This window comes from Rhinolophus sinicus, chromosome 3 (genome assembly GCF_057876585.1).
Source record: "Rhinolophus sinicus isolate RSI-liver-muscle chromosome 3, RSI-T2T, whole genome shotgun sequence".
Lineage (NCBI taxonomy): Eukaryota > Metazoa > Chordata > Mammalia > Chiroptera > Rhinolophidae > Rhinolophus > Rhinolophus sinicus.
In genome coordinates, this window is record NC_142503.1 from 22,496,715 (window position 1) to 22,521,306 (window position 24,592).

General features: G+C 40.8%; 2 protein-coding genes across 7 annotated transcripts in view; both read right to left on the bottom strand.

Moving 5' to 3' along the window:
- SLC45A2 (solute carrier family 45 member 2) overlaps positions 1-3,174 on the bottom strand; it is a 31,147-nt gene extending 27,973 nt beyond the window's left edge. For 4 of the 6 annotated variants that reach the window (XM_019737262.3, XM_019737260.3, XM_019737261.3 and 1 more), the window contains exons 1-2: positions 3,048-3,174; positions 564-1,034 (exon numbers count right to left, since the gene is read on the bottom strand). In XM_019737262.3, the coding sequence (XP_019592821.3) occupies positions 564-948 (385 nt within the window). In that variant the 5' untranslated portion in view covers positions 949-1,034; positions 3,048-3,174. The remainder of the gene's footprint in view (positions 1-563; positions 1,035-3,047) is intronic. The other 2 variants (XM_074329027.2, XM_074329026.2) reach the window with 2 other exon arrangements.
- Positions 3,175-6,764: 3,590 nt separating this feature from the next.
- Positions 6,765-24,215, bottom strand: AMACR (alpha-methylacyl-CoA racemase). The gene is made up of 5 exons (XM_019737263.3): positions 23,874-24,215; positions 21,647-21,790; positions 20,190-20,350; positions 15,403-15,589; positions 6,765-7,702 (listed from the first exon to the last, which is right to left on the bottom strand). The coding sequence occupies exons 1-5, from the start codon at positions 24,118-24,120 to the stop codon at positions 7,296-7,298; spliced, it is 1,146 nt and encodes a 381-aa protein (XP_019592822.3). The 5' UTR covers positions 24,121-24,215; the 3' UTR covers positions 6,765-7,295.
- Between the last annotated feature and the right edge of the window lie 377 nt (positions 24,216-24,592).

The window sequence follows — 24,592 nt, forward strand, 5'->3', positions numbered from 1 at the left end:
TTATGCACTACTACCAATACTGATTACTGGTGGCTGATTAATGGCTAGAAAAAGTGCTCACCTTCAGGTTTGTTTTTGTGCAGAGTTTGCAGTGCAAAAATGTCCCCTTGAGCTGAGAGGCTGATACCCTGCGCCCACTGAAAGGCTCAGGTTAAGCTATGAACAGAATTAACCCTTACTTGGACACACAGGTAATTCATTGTAAATATTTATGGAGCCATTTGGCAGCTGGTTAATTTGACAAAGTACTAAATAAGGTGTAAGGGGCTCCAAAAATACTGCAATTGATAAATATGTGAAGATACTTAATATAAGATAAAAATTTAATCCTATTTTTAAATCCTCACAATTAAAAACAAAAAACAATTCATCCTGATGTTTCTAAAAGTGAAGGCTCCCCAACCATAGAATTTGGGGCAGTCAAAGGTGGAAGGTCACTGCAACTTAGGAGAGATAATCAGTTCTAACCAATTTTTAAGTGTCACAGAAAGAAATTTGAAAACTCCTCGAGCTGTGTAACGGAGCCCTTCTCCCTGCCTGCCCACCTTGCGTCGTCCACTGACCTGACGTAACAGCGTCCCCGTTGAGGTAGAGAGCCATGCCCAACAGCATCATGACGCCCAGGGTGAGGATGTAGGGTCTGCGCCGGCCCCACCCGGCCCGGCTGTGGTCGCTGGCAGATCCCACCACGGGCTGCAGCAGGAATCCCAGGACGGGGCTGATGAGCCACACCACGCTGTACAGGCTCTTGGGCAGACCCACGCTGAGCAGGACTGGGGTCACGTAGGCCGCTTCCACCGCATAGCAGAACTCCCGGCCGAACATGGCCATGCTGTGCATGATGAGCCGGCCTGTGGGTCTTTTGGGTGGCTCCCCGGAGCCCAAGTGGCCATCCTCAGCTAGCGATGTGTAGGTGTGACTGCGAGGCTGTCCACTGTTGCCGCCCATGGCCACTGGGTGAGGAACCCCCCGCAAGCCCACCACCTCCTGCGTGGCCCCTCGGGTTTGTGAGCTCGATTTGACTTGGAGCCTGGCTGAGAAGCCAACAGAGATGGTTAGGCGGGGGGAGGGGCTCAAATTCTTTCATGCCTCTAAGATCACAAGTTATGATGAGAGGGAAAGGGGGTGGGGCCTGGAAAGCCTGCCAGAGATTAGCAGCTGTGAGCCCTCTGGCTCTGTAAAATGTTTTTCTAAAGCAATCTTCTTTTGCACTGTTCTCTCTCTCCCCCTCTCTGTCTCTCTGTCTCTGTCTCTCTCTCTCTCTCTCACACACACACACACACACACACACACACACACATTTTATTACACACACTCTCACAGCTTTGAGATAATAAAGCCCTATATGCAGATGTTAAGTCAAAATATTAATAGGTTGATATATTTTTATAAACTTTTTCTAGATATATTAATAAATATTGTGTCCTTTCCTGAACAGGAGTTTTCCACACACACCTCGAATCAGCTAGCTAGACTAAAACGGTGAAAGGTTGCATCCTTCCTCTAAATCACTAGCTGTCCCAGAGCACTGTGATGTTGTCCGTCATTGCACTTAACACGCGTTATAATGACATGGTCCTGTGTTTGTTCTATTTCTCCTGTGTTAATTAGTCTCTGATCCCATTAAGAGTAGTGATCAGGGCCGTTTTGTTCATTATGGTATTCCCAGCAGCTAGCAGGATACCTGGCACCTAGTAGGTCCTCAGTAAATATTCACTAAAGGAATTATTGAATGAAGTGTATACACTACATTTTGCGGTGCCAGTCAACTGCCTATTTGCTCAGATCCATTTCCTGCCCCTCCCATGCTTTGTATCTTAAGAGACTACATTTCCCAGGTTTCATTGCTCTCTGGCTATTGGGTACATTGAGCCAATGGAGGCATTGGTGAAAAGATGGGAAGGAGTCTGGAGAAGGGAAGAAGGGGGTCCCCTTGACCCCACCCCCTTTCTGCTTCTTGGCAGGTCTCTGGTAGTGGCTGCATCTCCACTGTGGGTCCAGTTTCCACCAGGAAACCTTAGCTTCTGGGTCCTGGTAACACTCCTTTCCCTTCATCCCTGCAGACATGGGAGTGGTCGTGGCTTCCCAGTGTAGTTCAGATCTGGGTTCCCTCACTGTCCCCTCATCTACTCAGCTCTTTTACCATCAGTGTAATTCTCTGTATTAAGTTTCCTCTGTTTTAAAGACTTGGAGTGGTCTTATTTTCCTTGCTGGACCCTGAGTTCAACTGATAAGTCCGAGTGGCAAGGGAAGATAGGATCTTATAGGAAGGGCCCTAAACATGGTTTAAGAGCAAAAGTTGGAGTCAGGAGTCAGAATATTCAAGTTTAAATTCTGGTTCTGCCTCTTCCTAGCTGTGTTTCCCTGGGCAAATCACTTAAAATGGTGTTTCCCAAACTGTGTGCCAAGGCACCCTAGGGCACTACAGTGAACTCACAAGGGTGTCTGAGTATATTTAAAAATGTGGAGACGGTAAACTGAATGAAACTAAGCATTTGTTAGACACCACATGAACTACTTGTGAATCCACACTTCAACATAAGATTGTACGACAGAACATGAGAGTAGGACTGTCCAATCTGATTCCAAGGCATGAGATGCTGTGTGGTGTCAAACAGGTGCATGTGACACATTAGTAAGTAATGGTGATTGAGAATGAAATAAAAGTTGGGACTTAATTATGTATAAATGGAATGGTTAGATATTTCTTCTGGCCTAGAGTCACAATGAAAAACTTACTGAGGCACTAAGGTAGATGAGAACTACGGTTCAGGACCATCTGAGCCTTGTGTTCTCATCTGTAAAATGGAGAAACCTGCCTTACCTTCCCCTGTGATTGTTCAAGAGCAATTGAGATATTGTACATAATGGATGTTATTGCTATTGGCTGCCTACCCAACATCCAATCACCACTCCACACCCCCATCCTGATGGAACCTAGGTTAGATTCCGGAGCCCAGCCCTCCCTCACACACCCATGTGCTTCCAGGAAGCTGAGTTCAGGGGAGCTCCAGGACCAGGCTGGCTTTGTCTAAGGGCAATCTTACCTTCTCTGCCAAAGAATGGTGGGCGACTGGCTTGTAACTTAACTGTCTCTGAGAAAACGCAAGACAAAATATGCTGAGAACACTCCTGAGACCTTCTCTTCTGCTGGCTGCTGCTGTGTGGATGTGAGATCCAGAACTTGGTACCAAGCTGAGGATAAAGCAAACACATGGAGGGACGGCAAGTTGGCAGCACCAGGAGAATGCAAAGAAACAAGGCCCAAGTGACTGGATTCATGCCACCCCAAAACTCACTGTCCTTTTGGACTCTAGGTATGTGAGCCAAAACATTTCTTTCTTGTTTTGTATTTAGTTATTTGCAGTTCAAGCCATCCTTATTTGATATAAGTATTTTCCAAATTATAAAAGTGCTACAATGTCATTGTGACCGAAGCCTGGAATGTGCTTAGAGGGAAAGACATGAACCCAGAGATAAGAGACCTTGATGCAACCAGTCATCTTCTTCCATGTGACTTATTTATCACCAGTTTGCAGCATTTGATCACTTACTACACTATAGGATCAAAAGAAAATGTAAATAAATGTATATTGAACTATATATTCAAGAATATAATTCCTATGTATTCAGGAATGTCATTCCTCTTGTGGGAATCTATATTTGTGCAGCCACTCTGGAAAACAGCATGGATATTTCTCAAAACATTAAGAATAGAACTAGCATATGACCCAGCAATTCCTTTTCTAGTATTTACCTGAAATATATGAAAACACTTATTCGTAAAGACATATGCACTCTATGTTCACTGCAGTATTATTTACAATAGCCAAGACATGGAAACAACCTAAGTGTCCACTGATGGATGACCAGAGAAAGAAGATGTGATACACACACACACACACACACACACACACACACACACACACTGGAATACTACTTCGCCATAAAAAAGATGAAATATTGCAATTTGTGACACGAATGAATCTTGAGAGTATCATGCTAAGTGAAATAAGTCAGACAGAAAAGGACAAAAACCATATGATTTAACTCATATTTGGAATATAAAACAAAAAGTAACAAACTAATAAAACAAACGCATAGATTCAGACAACAGAATGGTGGTTACCAGAGAAGAAAGGGGGTAGGGGAGGGAGAAGTGGGTAAAGGGGTTCAAATATACTCATATGGTCATGGGAGGAGACTAGACTTTGGGTCGGGAACACAAATGTCAAATCATAATCCTGTACACCTGAAATTTATGTTGTTAACCAATAAACTTAATTTTTTTTAAAAGTAAAAAAAATAGTATAATCCCTCTTTCACTAGAATTTGCCATCGCCTTACCTACTCCCTTGCCTATTTCTAAATCTAGTTTGCCAAAAGATAACTAAAAAAAGAGGAAGTATAGCATTTTTTGCACAAGGTCTTAGAATCCTCAGAAGTATGGGTCATTAACAAAAGCTACTAACCCTATTTTTATCAATTTATTCATTAATAGTTCACACCATACAAAAACCAATTTTTCATTTAAATATTTTTTGTAGTCATTTAATCACAGAAATCAATATTCTAAGTTAGCTCATCTGTTTATTTGCAGGTTTTTGCCTACTTGTTTTCATCCTTTCCCTCACCAATCCATTCAACGGATTTTTCTTGTAGCATCTCTCAGGACAATAAAGAGAGAAAATGATTTCTCATTCATATCCATCAAGACAGTGCTCCTCAAAATGTGACCTTTGAACTGGAAGCATTATAATCACTTGGAAGCTAGGTAGAAATGCAAATTCTTGGGTCCCACCCTAGACCCACTGCATTAGAATCTCTAACGATGGGATCCAAGAATCTGTGTTTTAACAGCATCTCCTGATGATTCTTTTGTGTGCTAGAGGAAATACTCCAGGAGCTCATGGCCTAGTGAAGAGTTACGTAAACTACACTAAAACCAATTACTATCCTTGGAGATATGAACAAAGTGCAATGGAAACATAGTAAGGGCCTCTAAGAATAGGAGCTAACACCTAGCGCCCAGGACGCTCCAGACGTGTCACAGGCATTGTCTTAGCACAACGATAGAGCGAGATTTAAACCGAAGGCCTTTCTGCTCCAAAGTTCATAATCACTATACAAAACCACCCGAGGTTTGAGAAATGAAGGAATTTCACAAAGAAGGCTGTGTCTGAGTCAAGTCTGAGATTGCTAGATTAATATGCTGGAGCAAAAGGAGTTAGTAGTATTGTTAGTACTGGGAAATGTTGCAGCATATGGAAAAGAATGGAAACAAGAGAGACCATCACATATTTAGAAACTTCAGGCAGCCCAATAAAAGGTGCTGGGGAGCAGACAGGTAGGGATGGGACGGGACAGCTAGGTACAAATCTTATTATAAATAGAGGGTTGATGTGCTACACAAATGAGTTAATATTTTATTCCATAGGGGAAAAGAGGATCACTGAAGAATTTTCCAGGACTGAAAAGACCAGTTTGGTGTCAAAAACACGATAGAAGAAAAGCAAAGGCAATGATACTAGAAGTCAAAGTCAGGGAGGGAAGCTAAGCAGCAGTCCCGGGAAGAGGTAATAGGGGCCTGAATGAATGAGATGGGCAGAGGGAAGGAGGCAGGAGCTTATGAAGGTGAAAGTGACAGCACATCACTGTTGAGATTCATCCCTTTAATAAATATTCACAAAGTGTCCACTATGGCCCAGGCACTATTCTAGGAACTGGGGATTTAGCAGTGAATAAAACTTACAATGCCCTTTATAAAGCTTCCACTCTGGCATGTGTTGGTTAAGAGGGTGTGAAGATTGGGGTTAGTATAATGTCAGTGATGATATGTGGTATGAAGAAAAATAAAACTGGTGTGGGGACAGTGAGGGATGAGGTGGCTGCTATTTTAGACAGGGGTCAGGAAAGGACTCTCGGTAAGGTGACATTTGGGCAGTGGCCTAAATGAAGTGAATGGTAAGCTGTGAGTCTACTGGGGGCAGGGACGTGATGGGAATGGAAACCTGAGACTGGTAAGAGAAGAGTCTACTAGGACTATCAAATGGATGACAGTACAATTTACTGTGAAAGAGACACATTTGTGTGATGCTAACAGTTCCCCAAGAAGGCGAGTTCTGAGTAGAGCGATCTAGATGGAGGAAGGGAGGGAAGGAGGGAGGACACCTCGAGAACATTTTCTGATATTTCAATTCAGAGACATTGGCTGATGATTTCCACATCAAATTAAAAGGATCAGATTTTTCTATCTAAGAACATTCATTTTGGTAAACAGCAGAACCAAAAACATTTCAATGAGTCACAAAATGCTACTTAAAGGACTTTCTTGAAGTCTTTTCAGACCTCAAAGCACACCTAAACTTTAGCAGGGGGTGGGGAAGGCCTTTATTTAATAAAAAGCATTCTATTAATTATTTTAAAGTACATTATAAATATTTAAGTGTCTTAATATCAACAAATATAATCTATCGAGTAAATTGGAAGGCAGAAAAACTGTCATATTTTAATATAAACTAAAAACATTCCTAAATCAAAGCCATGTTAACCATTTTCAGAATTCCATCGTTGTGTAATCAGGGTTGTTTCTTGATTAGAACAGTTAGACCCTGAGCACTGTGATACTGTTCTTCCACGTTTCCATGCGTACATCTGTATGTATTCATCTATACTGTAAACGCAATATTCGAATTCACTTGAGCTTGTTGCCAGAAAACGGGTTCTTGGTGTCGCCGCAGGAAAGAATTCAAGGACACACCGAATGAGCCAAGCAAACAGTGCATTTATTAAACTAGGACAGTACATTCTCAAGAATGGAGAGGGGGCAGGCCTGGAGAAGAGCAACTGCACGGAAGCACAAAGAGGCTTAAGAATTTATTACTTCTAAAATGAGGACGCGAAATATTCAAGTTTTAGGGGTGGCACGACAGGTGTTCTAGGCGGTGCCTCACTGACCACTCCTTCCCATCCGGAGGAGGGATTTTTGTTTTTATTTGGCTTCAGTCAGAATTGTCATGGCGGTACAGGGGGTGGAGACTTTGCTAAATCACAACGTTAATAATACTACGATCTATTATATTATAATGAGCTAAAGTTCACCTTGAGGGGCAGGATGGCATCCTGGATCTGTTCTTGGGCCACCGAAATCTAGTTCTGGCTGTTCCGGCAGTTACTTGCACTTCTCCTTAAGGACGATCTCATGTCCTTTTGTCTCCGCGCACTTCTCCTTCCCGTCCTCCTCCCTCTGCCCACAGCCCTCTTCTGCCTACACTAACAAACTGAGGTGCCTGAATTTAGAGATTAGCTTTCAGTTTATTACTTTCAATAATTTTATCGGACATAAGCTGATCAATCTCTTCCTGGCTGACCCCAAATTCTTTAAGTATCTCTTCAGTGTGTTCTCCCACAAATGGATCCCTTTTGGAAGGAATAGCTGGGGTGTTCGACAGCAGAGGAGCAGGGCGGGGACTCACACGCTGCTCCCCATCTGTAATAAATGAGCCCCGTTCTTTGTTATGACTATGATGAGCAACCTCTTCAAAAGTCAGAACCGGAGTCACACATGCATCGGTGCCATCAAAGATCTGACACCACTCTGCCTTTGTCTTCTTTGCAAATATATCTGCAAATTTCTTCTTCATTTGTGGCCAATCACTCATGCTCATCTGATTGGGAAGTTCATCAGACTTTAGCCCAAGTCCTGAGAGAAAAACACAATTTCTTAAATTATTCTGCTTCTGCTGGAATGATCATAATCAATGAAAATGAGTTTTAAGCTTACTGTCCCAAATAGGATGTTCTATAAGGGCTTCTCAAATGAAGCAAGAGAAGAAATTCAAACTCAGCTTGCAGTTGGAGCCAAAGGCTGCACACGACAGAGGTAGTGGGGGTAGCAGCACTCAAAACCGACTCCATGCCAAGATTTTTATATTTACACTTCACCAAAAGCAGTCTGCTTTTAATGGTCTAGTTTCCAGAGATCGATTTCTTCCCTCTGAGTACGTTTTCAAAACGAAATTCCCTCATGATGTTATTATCTGTCATACTGGATTAAAATAATCCCATATTGTATATGATACTCCCAAACCCTACAAAAGATAAAATTACACCTGTCTATCTCAGTTTTTAAGTAATAAGCCTAAACATACATGATTAAATTTAAGATTGCAATTTTATAAATAATAGGCATTTCTCTGTATTTTGATGAAATGAAAGAGCTCCAGGAGGGCAGTGATATTGCCCTCCTAAAAACACTGCTGTGAACTAGGAACAAGACTTGTAAAGTAATGAAAGACTCATTGAAAATTGTTCCTATAGCAAACAGGGCAGCAAGTTATGAGCCAGTCACCGGTGGGGCACAGACTTTTCTCTCAAGCGTGAAGGGCCTCGGAGGGCCCATCAACACACGGCGCAGAAAGGATGAAAGCACCAAGCTGTGGAGTGAACAGGAAGGATGGCTCCTCTGGCCCATGACCTGACCTGTGCTGCCTTACTGACCAACAGGCACCTACCCCTGCAGAACAGCCAACTCCAGTGCTGATTAGGTCATATCCAAAGGGCCACTTTACTAGGGTTTGGTGTAAATGTCACTTAATCCCTCATGGAAGAGGGTTTTTAAATGTGGATGGTTAAGAGTGGAATAATAATAAAAGACCCTTCTTATGTGTAATATTTTGTGTAAATTTAGTCAAGTTAATCAAATTCTCATTTTTACCATCCTTTCTTTCTCTACCATGTTGAAGAACAATGACTAACTGTAAGCTGCTCTGAAGATGCAAAAGTCCCTACAGAGGTAAGAAGACATGAATACTGTAGGCGCTTTTTTGCGTATGGAAGGATATAAGGAAAGAAAAAGAACACACATAATTCTGGATAGTTGTGAAAAGACACCTGAGAAATATATAAGTAAATTTTTCTCTGTAGTCACTTGTCCCATTCAAATACCAGGAAAGCTATGGAGTCATAGTGTCTGGTTTATCACTGTAACCTACAAAGAAATGTTCCTAAGGATGTCACACTTTGCTTTCTCTTTCCTGATTGCCCTAGAAGTAGTTGACAACTGAAAACATCTTTGCATGTTTTTAAACAGTTTTTTTTATCGAATGTTTTTTTATCAGAATGTGATCACAAGCATAACACTAAGTAAACTTTGAGCCAATGTGTTCTGTATCAAACATTATACTTGAGATTACAGAGGTCATAGTTTATCTACTGGAAAAATAAGAGAAATAAAAAAAACCCAGGTTCCGCCCCTGCTCTGGCACCCCAGCTCTTCCCCTGTGCTATTATCCTTTCTCAGCACACAATGTCCCATGTGCCCAGGACCCTGATCAAGGCTACAGGATTAACTACCAGTGATTTGGGGGGGCTGTTTCCTATGCTCTCAACATTCTTACATGGAACTCTGAACCCATTCCTCCATAGAAATACAAATATAGATTGTGGCTAGTTTTCATAGCACAATATTAAATTTCTGGTATTGTAAGGCAAACAGACTCTTAGGGCCCGGACTGGGGACTCAGACACCTTTCGAAACTTGAAAAAGTATGCTTGGATTTCAAAACTACCTTCCACATACATGTACACATTCACAATTACACAAAATACTTATTGTTTTAAGTACATATCATAAACTTTTCTACTCTATAACAGAGTATTAGGCACATATTAAGCAGTAAAAAATTCATGTTGTTAAGTATGCAATGACATATGTGCAAAGATTAATGTCTATTAATAAGTAATAAACATTATATGTTTAATGAAAAACTGGAAAAATGTAAATGAACTTTAATAAAGATGGTTAAACAATTTTAGAACCAGTATACCACTGCTATAAAAAAGGGTGAGGGTAAAGATTTTTATACTGACAAGAAAGGATGACTTTGTTATATTGCTGAATAAAAAGAAATAGCTATTAATTATAAAGTTATATAATTGTATTATTATATGTAAATTGCAAATTGTAAAAAAAAGAAGACATTTGTGTTTTTATGTGCACAGAAAAAGTTCTGAAAGGCCATATCCCAAACTTTCCCCAAGTGGAAGTACAGGAAAAAATTTTTACTTCTTACTTTACAAATTCCAAATTGCTTAATTTTTTTCCCTAAAAATATATATATTATTTTGAAATTTGTTTTTCATGTTTTTTAATTAAGGCAATATGTACATATATAAAATTTACCATTTTAGCTATTTTTAAGTGTTCAGCACTGTAGCATTAAGAACATTTATATTGCATCTAGAACAACATAAATCACCACCATCCACTTCCAGAGCTTTTCATCTTCCCAAACAGAAACTCTGCATCCTTTAAAGACTGACTCCCCATTCCCCCTCTCCCATCCCTAACCACCATTCTACTTTCTGTTTCTATTAATCTGACTACTCTAGGTACCTCATATAAGTGGAATCATACAATATTTGTCCTTTTGTGACTGGTTTATTTCACTTAGCATAATGTGTCCAAGGTTCATCTATATGTCAGAATCCTTTTCCTTTTTAAGGCTAAATAATATTTCATTGTACGTATGTACCACATTTTGTTTATCCATTCACCTCTTGATAGACACCTGGGTTGCTTACACCTTTTAGTCACTGTAAACAGTACTAATGAACATGGGTGTGTAAATATCTGATCGAGACCTTGCTTTCAGTTCTTTTGCATATATACCCAGAAGTGGAATTCCTGTATCATGGTAATTCTACATTTCACTTTTTTCAGGAACCACCAGGCCATTTTCCACAGGGGCTGCATAATTTTACATTCCCACCAGTAACACACCGGTTTCCATTTCTCCACATCCTTGTCAACATTGGTTACTTTCTGGTTTTCTTTTAACATATTTTGAAATTTTAAAATAACTTTAAAAAATTCTCTGCTGCTTATCTGATTATACTACAAGAGTCTACATGAACTACTTGTATACTACTTCAAAATGTTATAAAATGCTCAGTGTTTTCAAATTTCTTTACCCCAGAAACCAGCAGGGATGAAGCATTGTGGTTTATGTGTGTATGTTTGTGTGTTTATGTTCATATACTGAAGAGATAAATTAAGGTATGGTCTCAGAGATCTCAAAATATAAGATGAAATAAATCAGATATATAATTAACACTACCTCAAAAAATTATTATAGATGTGGGGGTTTGTCCAGTTGGGCCTATGAAGGAAGTATATATACGTGATTTACAAATAAATATTGTGAAAGAACGAAAACGCTGAGGCATTTTGGTATGGACTATGTAGATTAAACAAAAGTTGACTGAATATGCTAAGTTTAATTAAGCACAATCCATCTGTCAACTAAGGATCCTTAGGGAACTTAGAAGGGAGAGAAGAGGTTAAGGACACCACACAAAAGGCTGTAAAAATAGCAAGGGATTATAGAGTTTAGGCTCAGAAAGAGAACTTGCAGGGGAAGGTGATCAGAAGTTGAGGGGCTGGAGCAAAGACCCTACTAGAAAAATGTTCCAGAAAAGGCTCATTCATTGAAGTAGAGAGTGCATGTTAGACACAATCATTCCAAATATGCTTTAAAATGACAAGATACACCAAGGAGGGGAATTGAACTTCTGGAATGGTAGAATAAGAAACTTTGAAAATCTGCTCCTACATAAAAGTAACAAGAACATGACACAAATTGTCAGGATCAACTTCTTCATAACTCTGGAAATTAACTAAAAGCTTGCCACAGTCCAAAGAGCGTTTATTAAAAAAAAAAAAAAAAAAAAAAAAAAAAAAAAGACTGAATCTCAGTAAGACCGATGAGGTTTTTGGTGTTATAATTTGTGCTAATTTCATTCCTCTCACTCCGGCTCTGTGGTATCCTCGAAAACCAACAGGCTTTCAACTATCCGGCTATGAAAATCGGCAGGGTAACAGCCACTAGAGGGGGAAGGATGAGTTTAGAGCTACCAAAACAGTCCATTCTCAGAGAACTGTCACTATTTGGCCTGTCCAGAAGTTCCCTGAAAAGCTCCATTCTCAGGGCCTGTCTTCATCTGATCTGACTCAGAGCTCACACTGCTCATATTCATTCCCAGGACATTGTTAAAAAAAAAAAAAAAAATCAGTGTCAACTGTTCAATATCACAATTATCTGAGGTGGGACTAACATGAAGTTGACCAAAAAACTTAAAAAAAAAGAAGTAGGGAATAGGATGTCCACAGGGGACTTTGAAAAGCTCCAACATGTTCCCAAGAATTTAGAATCCATGCACATGCCCAGGGCAGCAAGCATGCTCAGGAGAGATATGAGAAGGTTCTATTCTTTCTCCTCTGGCTGACCTTGAGGCTCTGCACAAGCAAGAGGTGAAAGCACAGAGGACTTCAGAGAAACATGGGTGATTTATTGATTCAAGGCATTTAAGGACATCTCTGTCCAATTATTAGCTGACCACCTAGCTAACTGAGCAGATTTCAGTAGCTGCACATGCCAAAAAAATACAGATTTAGTCCAAGGAAGTCATTAAATAAACAGCAGCAACAACAAATACAGGACTGGGGAAGGGGAAAAGGAAGGGGAGACCTGATACCCACAGTTGCCAAATTACATTATTTAAAATATTCAGTTTCAACAAAAAATTGCACAGCATGCAAAAAAGAAGGAAAGTATGGTCCATACACAGGGGGGAAAAATCAATAGAAACTGTCCTTGAGGAAACCAGATGTTGGATTTACTAGACAAAGGGTTTAAAATCAACTATTTAAATATGTCCAAAGCACTGAAGGAAACCATATCTAAAGAATTAAAGGACAGAACAGTGTCTCATCAAATACAGAACATCAATAAAGAGATACAGATTACTGAAAAAAGGAACCAAATAGAAATTCTGAAGTTGAAAAGTACAATAACAAATAAAAATTTCATTACAGGGGCTCAACAGCAGACATAAACTGATAGAAAGAATTAGTAAACTTGAAGAAAGGAACGCTGAGTTTATCCAGCCTGAGGAATAGAAAGAAAAAGGAATAAAGGAAAATGAACAGAGCCTCAGAGACCTGTGGGACACCATGAGAAATACCAAGAAGAGAGAAAAAGGGCAGAAAAACCCTTGAAGAAATAAGGTTTAAAAATTCCCAAATTTGATGGAGAAACATTAATTATACATCCAAGAAGCTCAAGGAACTAAAGCAAGATAAACTCAAAGAGATCCACACCTAGAACTAATAAACGAGCCCAATAAGGTTGGAGGAAACAAGACCGATACACAAAAGTCGCTATACATCATGTATCTCTATATGAACAATCCAAAACTGTTACCATTTGCAATAGTATCAAAAAGAGTAAAATAGTTCAGAATAAATTTAACCAAAGCAGTACAGGACTTGTGTCTTGAAAACTACGAAGCATCACTGAAAGAAAGTAAAGAAGACCTAAATAAGTGAAAAACATACCATATTTATGGATCATAAGGCTTAATGTTAAGATGGCAATATTCCCCAGATTCATGTATAGATTCAACACAACCCCTATCAAAATCCCAGCTGCCTTTTTTGCAGAAATTGGCAAGCTGATCCTAAAATTCATGTGAAAATGGAAGGGACCCCAAATAGCCAAAACAATCATGAAAAAGAACAAAATTGAAAGACTAACACTTTCTGATTTCAAACTTACTACAAAGCTACAGTAATCAAGACAATGTGGTAGTGGCATAAGGATAGACACATAGATCAATGAAACAGAATTGAGAGTCCAAAAATAAACCTTTACATTTATGGTCAATTGATTTATTTTTTTGGGGGGGTGAAGCTTATAAGAGTTTATTTGAGCCAAACTGATGGCAATTGCTGGGAAACAAAATCTCAATGGATTGAGAAATTACTCCATGAAATGGCTGGCCAATTGATTTTTAACAAGGATGCCAAGACCATTTAACAGGGAAAGAACAGTCTTTTCAACAAATGGTGCTGGGAAAACTGGAGAGCCATATGCAAAAGAATGAACTTGGATCCATACCTCATCTCATACATAAAAATTAAAACTCAAAACGGATCAACTGAAATGTGAGCACTGAAACTATAAAACTCTTAAAAGAGGATGAGACTGTACAATTAGAAGTTCTCTAACTTCTATGCAATGTTTACTAAAGGATAAATTTAAAAGATGTGCTAATAAAGCTCCATATGTTATTGAAACTCAACAGTAGCCGCAATTGTTTAGAACTCAAACCAACAAACGTTTTTTCGGTGTGTATGTTTTATTACTGTCATTTAGAAGTGACTGTGCATGGTGATAATAAAGAGCTGGCTGAAGTTTGGTCATTTTTATTATTATATTTAAGTTCTCTATAGACAATGCAAAAACATACAAGGTTTCTATAAGGTGTAAACTCCATGGTGCTATGTCCCTGCTGCTTTCCAGAGCCCTGCAACCACCATGAGAGGAATGTTGTTCCCACCATTCAGCCCTTCGTATATGCCCAGAATTTTGCTCTGCCCAGAATTTTGCTCTGCCCAGAATTTTGCTCTGCCCAGAATTTTGAATTAACACCTTCTATTTTCAGTTTTAATTTCTGGACAGAAAAGCATCCTATGTGATTTAGGTAAACCATTCTGTTCTACAGTGTTCCCAACTATATTTAAGTTGGTGACGTTAACATTGTTGATCATAAAATGTTTTCTGATGCTTTCAAAATCATTTCAGCTGTATGCAAATAACTTTGAGTAGTACATTGCATCTGAAAAGTTACCAAACATAACAGTGAAACTCTAAACTTAAAAGATAAATGTACCGTGACCAGCTTGTCACACACCTTGCGTATATTCTAAAACTTCTTAGATACTAAATTATCTGTAAAGTGAACTTTAAGTTCAAACATTTCACAGGAAAATAACTTCAGTTCAGTTATTTAATTATGGAAGAAGGGACTGCAAATTTTCTTGCTACCTTGTGGTAGCATGCCAATAAGACAAGATCTGCAAGAAAGTTAAACTGCAGAAGCATCAAGTGATAGTAACATATTCCAACTAAACCTCATTCACCAAAGTCCCTCTGCAGGTGACCTCTGACATTGACGTGCCATGAGGGCACATCTATCAAGAAACAGGAACTGGTAGAACTAGCATATGTTATTCTCCTAGGGAAGAGTAAGATAAGAGCACACAAGGGCAAGATAAATAGCCAACCCTACTGAGTATGACATGTAGCAAAAATATTAAACTCCCACAAAAAAGATTATTATTTTTTAAAACCCTGAGCTATTTTATAGAATTGTAAAATTACCTGTCAATTTAAAAGATGGGGGAAATGCCCCACAATATTATAATGGCTATAATTAGGTTAATTATAAACTGGATATGTAATAAAAGATATCATGAATTTCAAAAGGCCCCCAAATAGAGGCTAAAGAACATCCACAGAAAAGGAGGGTGGAGGGAGGCATATGAAAGTTACTTACCTTTGATCAGCATCTCATAGAACTGGGGTTCTAGTGCTCCAACAGCCATGAACTCCCCATCTGCCGTCCTGTAAGTTGTGTAGAAAGGTGCTCCACCATCTAGTAAGTTCTCTCCTCGAGGTTGTTCCCACAGTCCTGTGTGTTGCGTTTTCCACAGAAAAGAACTTAGGTATGCTGTTCCTTCTACCTTTAAAGAAACAGAATACAGTACAAATCCAGATAATTAAACTGTAAAAGCATGATTACTTTCTACTTAGGTTTGTTTTAATATTTGTGCAAAAAAGTGATCTTAAGAGTATAGGAATATTATATCTAACTTTATAACTTCTTAAGTATTTTGAGAAAATGAGTTAGAGCAGGTCTATAGTTAAGGTGGGTTTCTATACTATTCAGTTCAGAAAATACTGTTCAAAAAAGACTTAGAAGGTATTACTTTTGTTCTTCCTTTCAAATAAGACTGGCAAAATGTTGATAATTTTTTGAAGTTAGGTGACGGTACATGGAAGTTCATTTACAGTAAATTTGTCCTACTTTTGTATATGTTAAAAAGTGGCAGGATAAAAAGTTTAAAAATAAGGCAAAAAGATTTTTAAAAATCCATCTCCTGATCTTAATATCCATAAACACATACACAGTTATGTGAAGCATATCACATTCTAAAGGTAAAATCATACTACAGTTAAATTTAGCTTATTCTAGTTTAACTTCAAGTCCAAGAAAACTATATGTAAATGTTTAATATAACTTAACTTTAATAATCACTAGAAAGTTTCAAAATACAGGCATACCTCACTTCGCAGATATTGTATTTCTTACAAATTAAAGGTTTGTGGCAACTCTGAGTCGAGCAGGTCTATTGGTACCATTTTTCCAACAAGCTCAGATGCTGGTTAGCATTTTTTAGCAATAAAGTTTTTTTATAAAAAACTGAAAGTATGTACATTATTTTTTAGACATAATGCTACTGCACACTTAATAGACTAAAGTATGTATAAAATAACTTTTATATGTACTGGGAAACTGAGAAATTCCTACGACTCACTTTATTGCAATATTCACTTTATTGCAGTGGTCAGGAACCAAACCCACAATGTCTCCAAGGTCTGCCTATAACATAACAATATGGGCAGCACGTATATGGGTTTTCTGAGTCCAGACAAACTAGTTGAGGAATGCCAACTTCCCACCGAATCCTACAGTAACAGAATGGATTCACATTCTCAGTTATGGATTTATCACAAGGCTGCATGCACTGGGCAATCTAGAGAAGAGTACTTCCCTTTCCTTATGGTTTGATGGTCCTAATGATGCCAGTTCCCTAAGCAGAAAGCCATCAAAGCATCCTTGCCTCTGAGGTTACCAAGAGGGGCCCCATTTTAACTGTGAGCATGGGATTGCTCAGTTACTGGCTGTGAAAGAAACGCAAAATATCACTTTGCATACATCCCAATTTTCCCTTTTAACTGCAATCTCATGTACACCTGAATTTATGGCTCTGATATTTGACATCACCAAATAGTGGAGTTTGTATGAACAGCCTATGGCAGCGTTTTTTGAAACTGGGTTACATAGATCTTAGCGAGTCCCCACATTTATACATATACATATACATGTACATGTACATATACATACACATACATATACATACACATACACACATATATAGCGATACACACAATTGTATATATACATATATAATCTCTTATACACTCAATGTACTGAAGAGTGTTGGAAAAAATGCGCTAATGGAATCACAGGTCAAGTTTGGCCCACCCAGGACACAACAAATCTAATCTAATCCCACCTCTAGTTAGTGCCATAGGAGGATACAGGATAAGAGGCAGAGCAGTCGCAATCCTCATCTGATCACCAGGCGCCCCAGGCACAGGGCTCCGTTGCCCCCTCACACCCAGGCAGGGTGTGCAGCCACAGACGAGAGCCCCATGACAGTAAAGCTGAAGCCTCCATTTCCCCACCTTGTACGTTCCCATCATGTAAGCCAAAGGCCTGCGTGCCAATGCACATCCCCCTAGGTCAGGTGCACTCCTCCAGGTCAGGCGTAAACACAGCAAGGGGACCCGACATTCCCCAGTTGTCTTAAGTCTACAGCTTCCAGGAAAACAGTACTATGAAGACAACTCCAGGTGACCACAAGCAGGCCTGAGTCAAGGATTCTGCTGCTAACAACAGTTAAAAACTACTGGCTTGAAAGAATATGTTATCTGCTCCTGGTAATCAGCTATTTGTATCCTGAGGGTTCCCAGAGATGGGGAAGTAATGACTATGACAGTGTCCTGATCCATCTGGACTTGAGGAGTCAGCCAGCACTCACTATGCCCTGAAGCACGCTGAGGAAAGCTCACACGTTCACATACACTAGAACCTTACCATTTTCCTAACCAGCATGAACATCTGATTAGACACAGTCTGATGGAAGCAGCAGTTATCTTTTATTGATATTGACTATAAATAAGCAATTACATGTCATTAGTAAATTATTCAAATTATTACTAAGTAAGTACTTAGCCTTAAATTCTCTTTAAAACAACGCGTATGTTTGTTCTTAGTTCAGTCCTTTCGGATCACAGAGACCATGCCCGGAGAGGGCAGTAGAGAGCAGGCACTGAAAGCAAGGGCTTCGGCGTCAAACTGCCTGAGTGAAGCGCTTCTGACCCTTCAGAAGAAGGCAGTTACCCTTTCCAAATCTGAAAGTCTTCAAACGCCGAATGAGAGTGAGCAAACCTTCTTCAGGGAGTTGTGTGGCTCAGGAGGGTAGATACAGGTAAAGCACCTAGCCTTATGCTTGCTTGGCTTGTAGTAAGTGAAGCTGGCACTGCTGCTGCTACTAGTGATGTAGAGTGTTTTCTTTGTGAGTGCCGGCATCATGTCTTGTGAGACCAAGAATGGAAATGCGGACCAAGGAGAGGCAATGAGTATTTTTTTTTTTTAAGAGGATAGTTCATTGAAAGCAAAGGGTCAGAGCTCCTGAGTGGGAGGGGGTCCTGAATGGGGGTGCCCAGTGACTAAGGCAAAAGTTCTTACTTTTATACCTTCCCTTGCCTGCTTGGGGAAGGGGGCTGACACCTTCTAATGGAATTCATCTATCAGGTTTGTCCTGTTTGCTCACCCTACAGGGATTAAAGAACCCATTCCTATCTATCAGATCTGCTCCTCTGTCTGGCCAAAAGGGATTTATGAGATAATTTATTAACCTTAAGGCGCGTTCTCATATTTTTGCCCTGGAATGAAAGAGACATTCTAGAACCTGGAGTTTTAGGATATGGCTGCGTTTTGCTTATTTCACCAAGGATCTTTCCTGTCTGCATAACATGTTAACTAACCTGTCTCACTAGTGCATGCTGGGACTGGGCCAGGAACTGGAGACAAGAGGTCAATGACACAGGGCTCCTACGGAAGCCATTTCAGAGATGGAAACCAAGGACAATGTGAGACACACCCTGAGGGCAATACCAGGAGGCACAGAAGTAGTACAGGGCTGGGAATGATTAGCCTGTGAGGAGAAGGAAGTATAAGCCAGGGCTCTGAAGACGAGGGAGTCTGGTAGAAGAAGGCTTTCACAAACATCACCAACGACAAATCCAATTGACGCATTCAGTTTTAATCTCTTGAGGTCACCACCAACATATGACCCCTAACCATTCCTTTTTCTTGACACTTTCCCTTTCCTTTGTTTCCATGACAACACTCCTTCTGGTCCTCCACTGAACCAGCTCTCCTTGGCACTTGCTTCTCTTCTTCTGCCCACTCACTCCTCAAATGCTGGTGTTCTGTCCCATTCCACAGCGAATCAGTCTCACACGTCTCCCAAATGACTGAAAACTGTTTCTAGTCCCTAACTTCAAGTTTTCCATCTGGATGAAAGGCACTTCAAACCTGAAATGACCAAAACCGAATTCTTTTTCTTCTTCTTCCATCAGCAGCAGCAGCAGCAGCAGCAGCAGCAGCAGCAACAACTGCTTGCAAAGTGCCTTCTCTGTGCCAGGCACTGTTTACACACTGAACACTGAACTCATTTCATTGTCTAGCAATGCTATGTGATACATACCATTATTATCTCCGTTTTACAAAGAACCGAGGCACAGAGAGGTTATGTATCTTACCCAGAATCACAGAGCAAGAAAATGGCAGAGCTGGCATGAAGGCAGTCGGCCACCAGAATCCGTGCTCTTGACCACTGTGTCACACTGCCCTTCCTTCAGGAGTCCTCCCCGAGGGTGCCAGGACAGCCTCCACCAGGTCATCCAAGCCAGAAATAGGGGAGCCATCCATGATTCCTCCCTCTCCCCTAACTGTCAATGCATCACCAAATCCCAGCAATTTTACATCTCAAATAGTCCTTAAATCCAGACCCATTCTACTTTCACTACTTTAGCACTTGCCCTTATCTCAGCAAAAACCCAGTAACCATCTCTCTGTCTCCAGTCTTATCACCCTCAAGTCCCTCCCCATCGAAAGATCTGTCCAGATGCAAGCGTGTAGTGGTGCTGGGGGCTCTTACCAACCAGCTTGGGGAAAATTATTAAAACACAAGAATTAGGTGAGTCACAAAAATTTTAGAAAATTGACTCCACAAACATGATCAAAATATAATATGCTGACACACATAAAGGCTATGAGGCTTTAAAGAAAAGAATATTCTTGGTAACTTGGATTCAAACTTCAAATCTCATTGATCTCTTGTCTTAGATAAAGATGTGAGACAGCCATATATCATACTTAGGAACAACTGGCAGGATTTTAATTTCTCCTAATTAACACTTACTTACCATGCTTGCATCAATGACCTGACCTTTGCCAGAGCGTGTGCGTTCAAAAAGAGCCATCATGATGCCCAGTGCACACATGAGGCCACCACCACCAAAGTCAGCCAGGAGATTCAGTGGAGCATACGGATTCTCACCACTTCTGCCAAGTTTTGACAGGACACCTACCAAAAAAATTGGGGAACACTACCTGTAAATTTAATGTCTCTTTTAAATAAATATGTGAACATCTTAGAGGAATAACCAATCTTCCTAGTTGCTGACATAAGTGAAAACTACAAGGTGTGATCAGAAAATATGGTTGAGTGTTTAAAAATTTATTACAGTAAAAGACATATTGCCATTAATCCCCCTCAAAATATTTCCAACCCCTTGCTTCGAACACACTTATCCCATCGTTCTTGCCACTTTCTGAAGCAGTTCTGGAAGTCCTCTTTTGTAAGTGTCTTTAGTTGCACAGTAGTGGCTGCCTCGATGTCCTGAATCAATTCACGTTTACCTTTCACAGTCATTCTGACTTTGGGGAAGAGCCAGAAGTCGCACAGTGCCAGATCCAGTGAATAAAGTGGATGTTTTTATTTGACAGAAATTGCCATATATTACCATAATGTTTTTTGACAAAAATTGCCACATATTACCAGAAGCAATGTTATAAGGAACATTGTCATGATGGAGAATGATTTATAGCACATTTCAAAACACACCTTCTCTCAACCGTAGTTCACATCCAATTGACTGCACCGTACAAGCTGAAACTCGTCACACATTGTTACTAAGGTTTGATGCCCCGCTTTCTGTATTGAAGATCCCTGCCTTTCCATTGGATGGCACTCGGCAGCAGCATTCACCGTATTTTGTAATCACAACAGAAAGGCTCCGTGTCACACATCGCTTCTGGTACGGCAATTTCTGCCAAATAAAAACATTACGGTATGTCCTCATCTACCTTATTCACTGGATCTGGCATCATGCAACTTCTGGCTCTTCCCCAAGGTCAAAATGACCATGAAAGGTAAACATTTTGAATCCATTCAGAACATCGAGGCAGCCACGACAGCGCAACTAAAGACACTCACAAAAGAGGACTTCCAGAACTGCTTCAGAAAGTGGCAAGAACAATGGGATAAGAGTGTTAGAAGTGAGGGGGAGTATTTTGAGGGCGACTACTGGCAATGTGTCTTTTACTATAATATGTTTTTTTTATTTCAACATTCACCGTATTGTTTGAACACACCTCGTATGTTAGTTACTATGAGAGTATATTATGCCTTAAATGTGTTAAGATAGGCGAAATGGTTTGAGAATGACTGTCCCAAGACAAACCGAACTTTTTAAACAGCAAAACTCTCCTTATCGATTCTGATAAGTATTTAAATCTTCACCTTTAAAGATTCCTTTTAATTAGTGTAACTAGATCTTGACTGGAAACAAAATATATAGAAATTATGTTTTCAACATACCTGACAAAGCCAAATAGTTGATGTCATGGCCTGCTACCGTAGAGAATCTTCCTGAATGGCCAAATCCACTCAACCTGGCATAGATGAGCTTTGGATTCTCTTTCAGCAGAATCTCTGGGCCGAGCTGAAGTTTTTCCATGACACCTTAAGAGAAAAAAAAAAAGAAAAAAAAAAAAATATATATATATATATATACATATTTTTTTTAAGAGCGCATGAGTTGAAGATGAGTATACTCCCTTTTCTGTGGCAAACATAAAATAGCACTCTTGCAGGTAATCCTAACATTTTTTGTGGGTTTATAGTATGTTTCCAGTAATTAAGAACCCAAAGACAAGGTCACTATTTCAAAACATGTGGCTTCTGCCCAAGAATGCTATTTCCTTCTAGCACTCCCCATTCTCTTCAGACATATCCAAGACTCTTCAATCCCTATAGTGACCATTTCATCCCTTTAGTCAGTCCCTTTATAGTTTCCCAAATCCTCCCCTTAGTAATTTATTAGAAATGGTTTGTTCTCTTAGAACAGTTACACTGGGTCTTTCTTTGGTCAAAACTTAACTTTTGAAAGCTGCTATTCCTTTTAGGGCCTCTTTTTGATGCCCGTATCAGTGCCTCCCACCTTCTACCTCATGCTGTGTATATTCCATCTTCCCTATCAGCTCAGAAGTTCTCTGGCAGGATTCATGCCTGATTCCTGCTGGCCTCTAAAGCGCCTAGCATCATACATTCACAAAATGGCTCAGTAAATATCCGTGGAAAGAAAAGTTAGATACAATAACATCTAAGATCTTAAGTAATTACAAAGTACAGCATTTATTGCACAAAATTCAGGTAACTTGGCACCTGAAGTCTCCTGGGATTAAAAATAATAAAGATTGCACAATACGTTCACTGTCATATTCTTAAGGCTATGATACATTACAAAAGAGCTCCTCCTAAAATCAGCCACAATCTCCTCACCTGGCAGCTGTATCTGTATTCACAGCTCTATTTGCCTCCTAATTGCAAGATCCTGGACAAATTATTTAACCATGTTGAGCTTCCTTCATCTTCAATTGGGGCATTAGTAAATTATGCTATAATCTTAATTATATTATCCTCAAATCTGGCTGTGAGGGTAAATGAGTTAACACATCTCATGCCTGGTGCCCCAACAGACATTCAATTCATTCACCATTTACTGACTTTCTTACAGGCAAAGTTTTGGATTTGAACTTGAGCGTGATTACTCAGGCAGCTGTCTGAGAGTGGATGGGAGTGGTGCTACGGCCATCATCTTCACAAAGGCTGTAACAACAGTGTTAAGAAAGTTGCCGCAGATATGGAGAAAAAGAACCTTAAGTCATAGAAAAGAGGAAGAATGACTGGATTAGTGATAACTGAAAGTGGGTGGAATGAAAGGAAAATTTGGAGTCAGGATGAAGTACAGGTTTCTGACGAAACAGAAATTCATTAGAAACCTGTTTCTAATCTCAACTGGGTGGATTGGTTCCATTCACTGAGATAAATAATACTGGAGATGCCATTTTAGGAGGGAAAATGATGGGCTGGGTTTGGGATTTGTGAAGGTTGCAGTGTCTGGGGGACAGGCAGATAGAAATGCACAGGACCTGTGTATCCCTGCAGTCTATGGCTCCAAAGGAGGGGGATGCAGTTACACATTTGGGCATTATCTGTTTATAAAACGTGAAAACAATGGAAATGGATAAGGTGGCTCCAGGAAGCAATGTAAATGAAATTGAGCTGAAGCTAGAACTTGGAAACACCAGCATTTAAGGGAAGGAGTGTTAGCCTTGGATCTGCGGCTGGCTTTAGGGGGTCCATCCCTCCACACCCCGAAGGGTAGCCAAATGCCTATGTACCTACCTGCCTTTTTCTGGGGACAGAACCTATGACTTTCATTAGCGTCACATAGGGTGCGTGACTCAAATAATTAAGAAAGGCCAATATAAATGGGTCATTAAAGGGAAACTTGGGAAGAAGTCTGAGAGAGGTGTAAGCAGAAGCAGGGCAACAGCAGTATCTCGGAGTCCCAGTATGGAAGATCGTCTCAAGGGGCGAATGATCAACAATATCAAATGCAACAGAAAGGTCTAGAAAGACAGGGACGGGAAGGGTTCGTGTGGCAACAGGGCAAAGATGTGTCCACAGCCTCACACTGTTCGGCTCCCTCCCTTCTTCCGAGACCTTCGCAGTCCCGCCCCTCGGAGGGGCCGATGCTCACCGCGGCGGAAGGGCTCCAGCACCACGTCCGCCCGGGCGCACAGGCGCCGCACCACGGTCACTCCCCGCGGCCGCTTCAGGTCCACAACTAGCGAGCGCTTGCCCCGGGACAAGCGGCTCACGTCGCCGCCGGCGCCGGGCCGGTCCACACGCAGCACCTGGGCCCCGAAGTCCGCCAGGATCATACCACAGAACGGACCCGGGGCCAGGCCCGCCAGCTCTACGACGCAGACGCCCCGCAGCGCCATGGCACCCCGCGTTTCTACGTGTAGTTGACCGAGCAGCGCCCGCCTAGCGCCGCCGGGCCTGGGCCCAGCGGCCCGACCGCGCCCTCCCTCCCTTGTGCGCCTGCGCGGCGCGGCGGAGTCGGCGCAGTGGCGCGTTTCTCCGCCTCCCATCCCCGGGTCATCAGCACAGGGTCCGCTGAGCAGCTGTAACTGTTGTCCCGGAGCCAAGTCCGAAGTTACCCCAGAGTTTGACTTTGAGAGCCCTCTGGCCTATCACCGTCCTCTCAGGACGCTTTTACCTACCTTTGCGATCCCAACCGTTGTGCCATTTGAGCCCCTACACCTGCCCGTCCCTGGAGAAATAAAAAGCACATACTCGTAAATATTTATGAAGGATGCTTAAGTATTTTCGTCTGTGGACTGCAGGTTGTCTCCTTCACCGCCCCTGCTTCTTAGCCACCCGATGATGGCATCCACAAGCTGCTTGCGATCC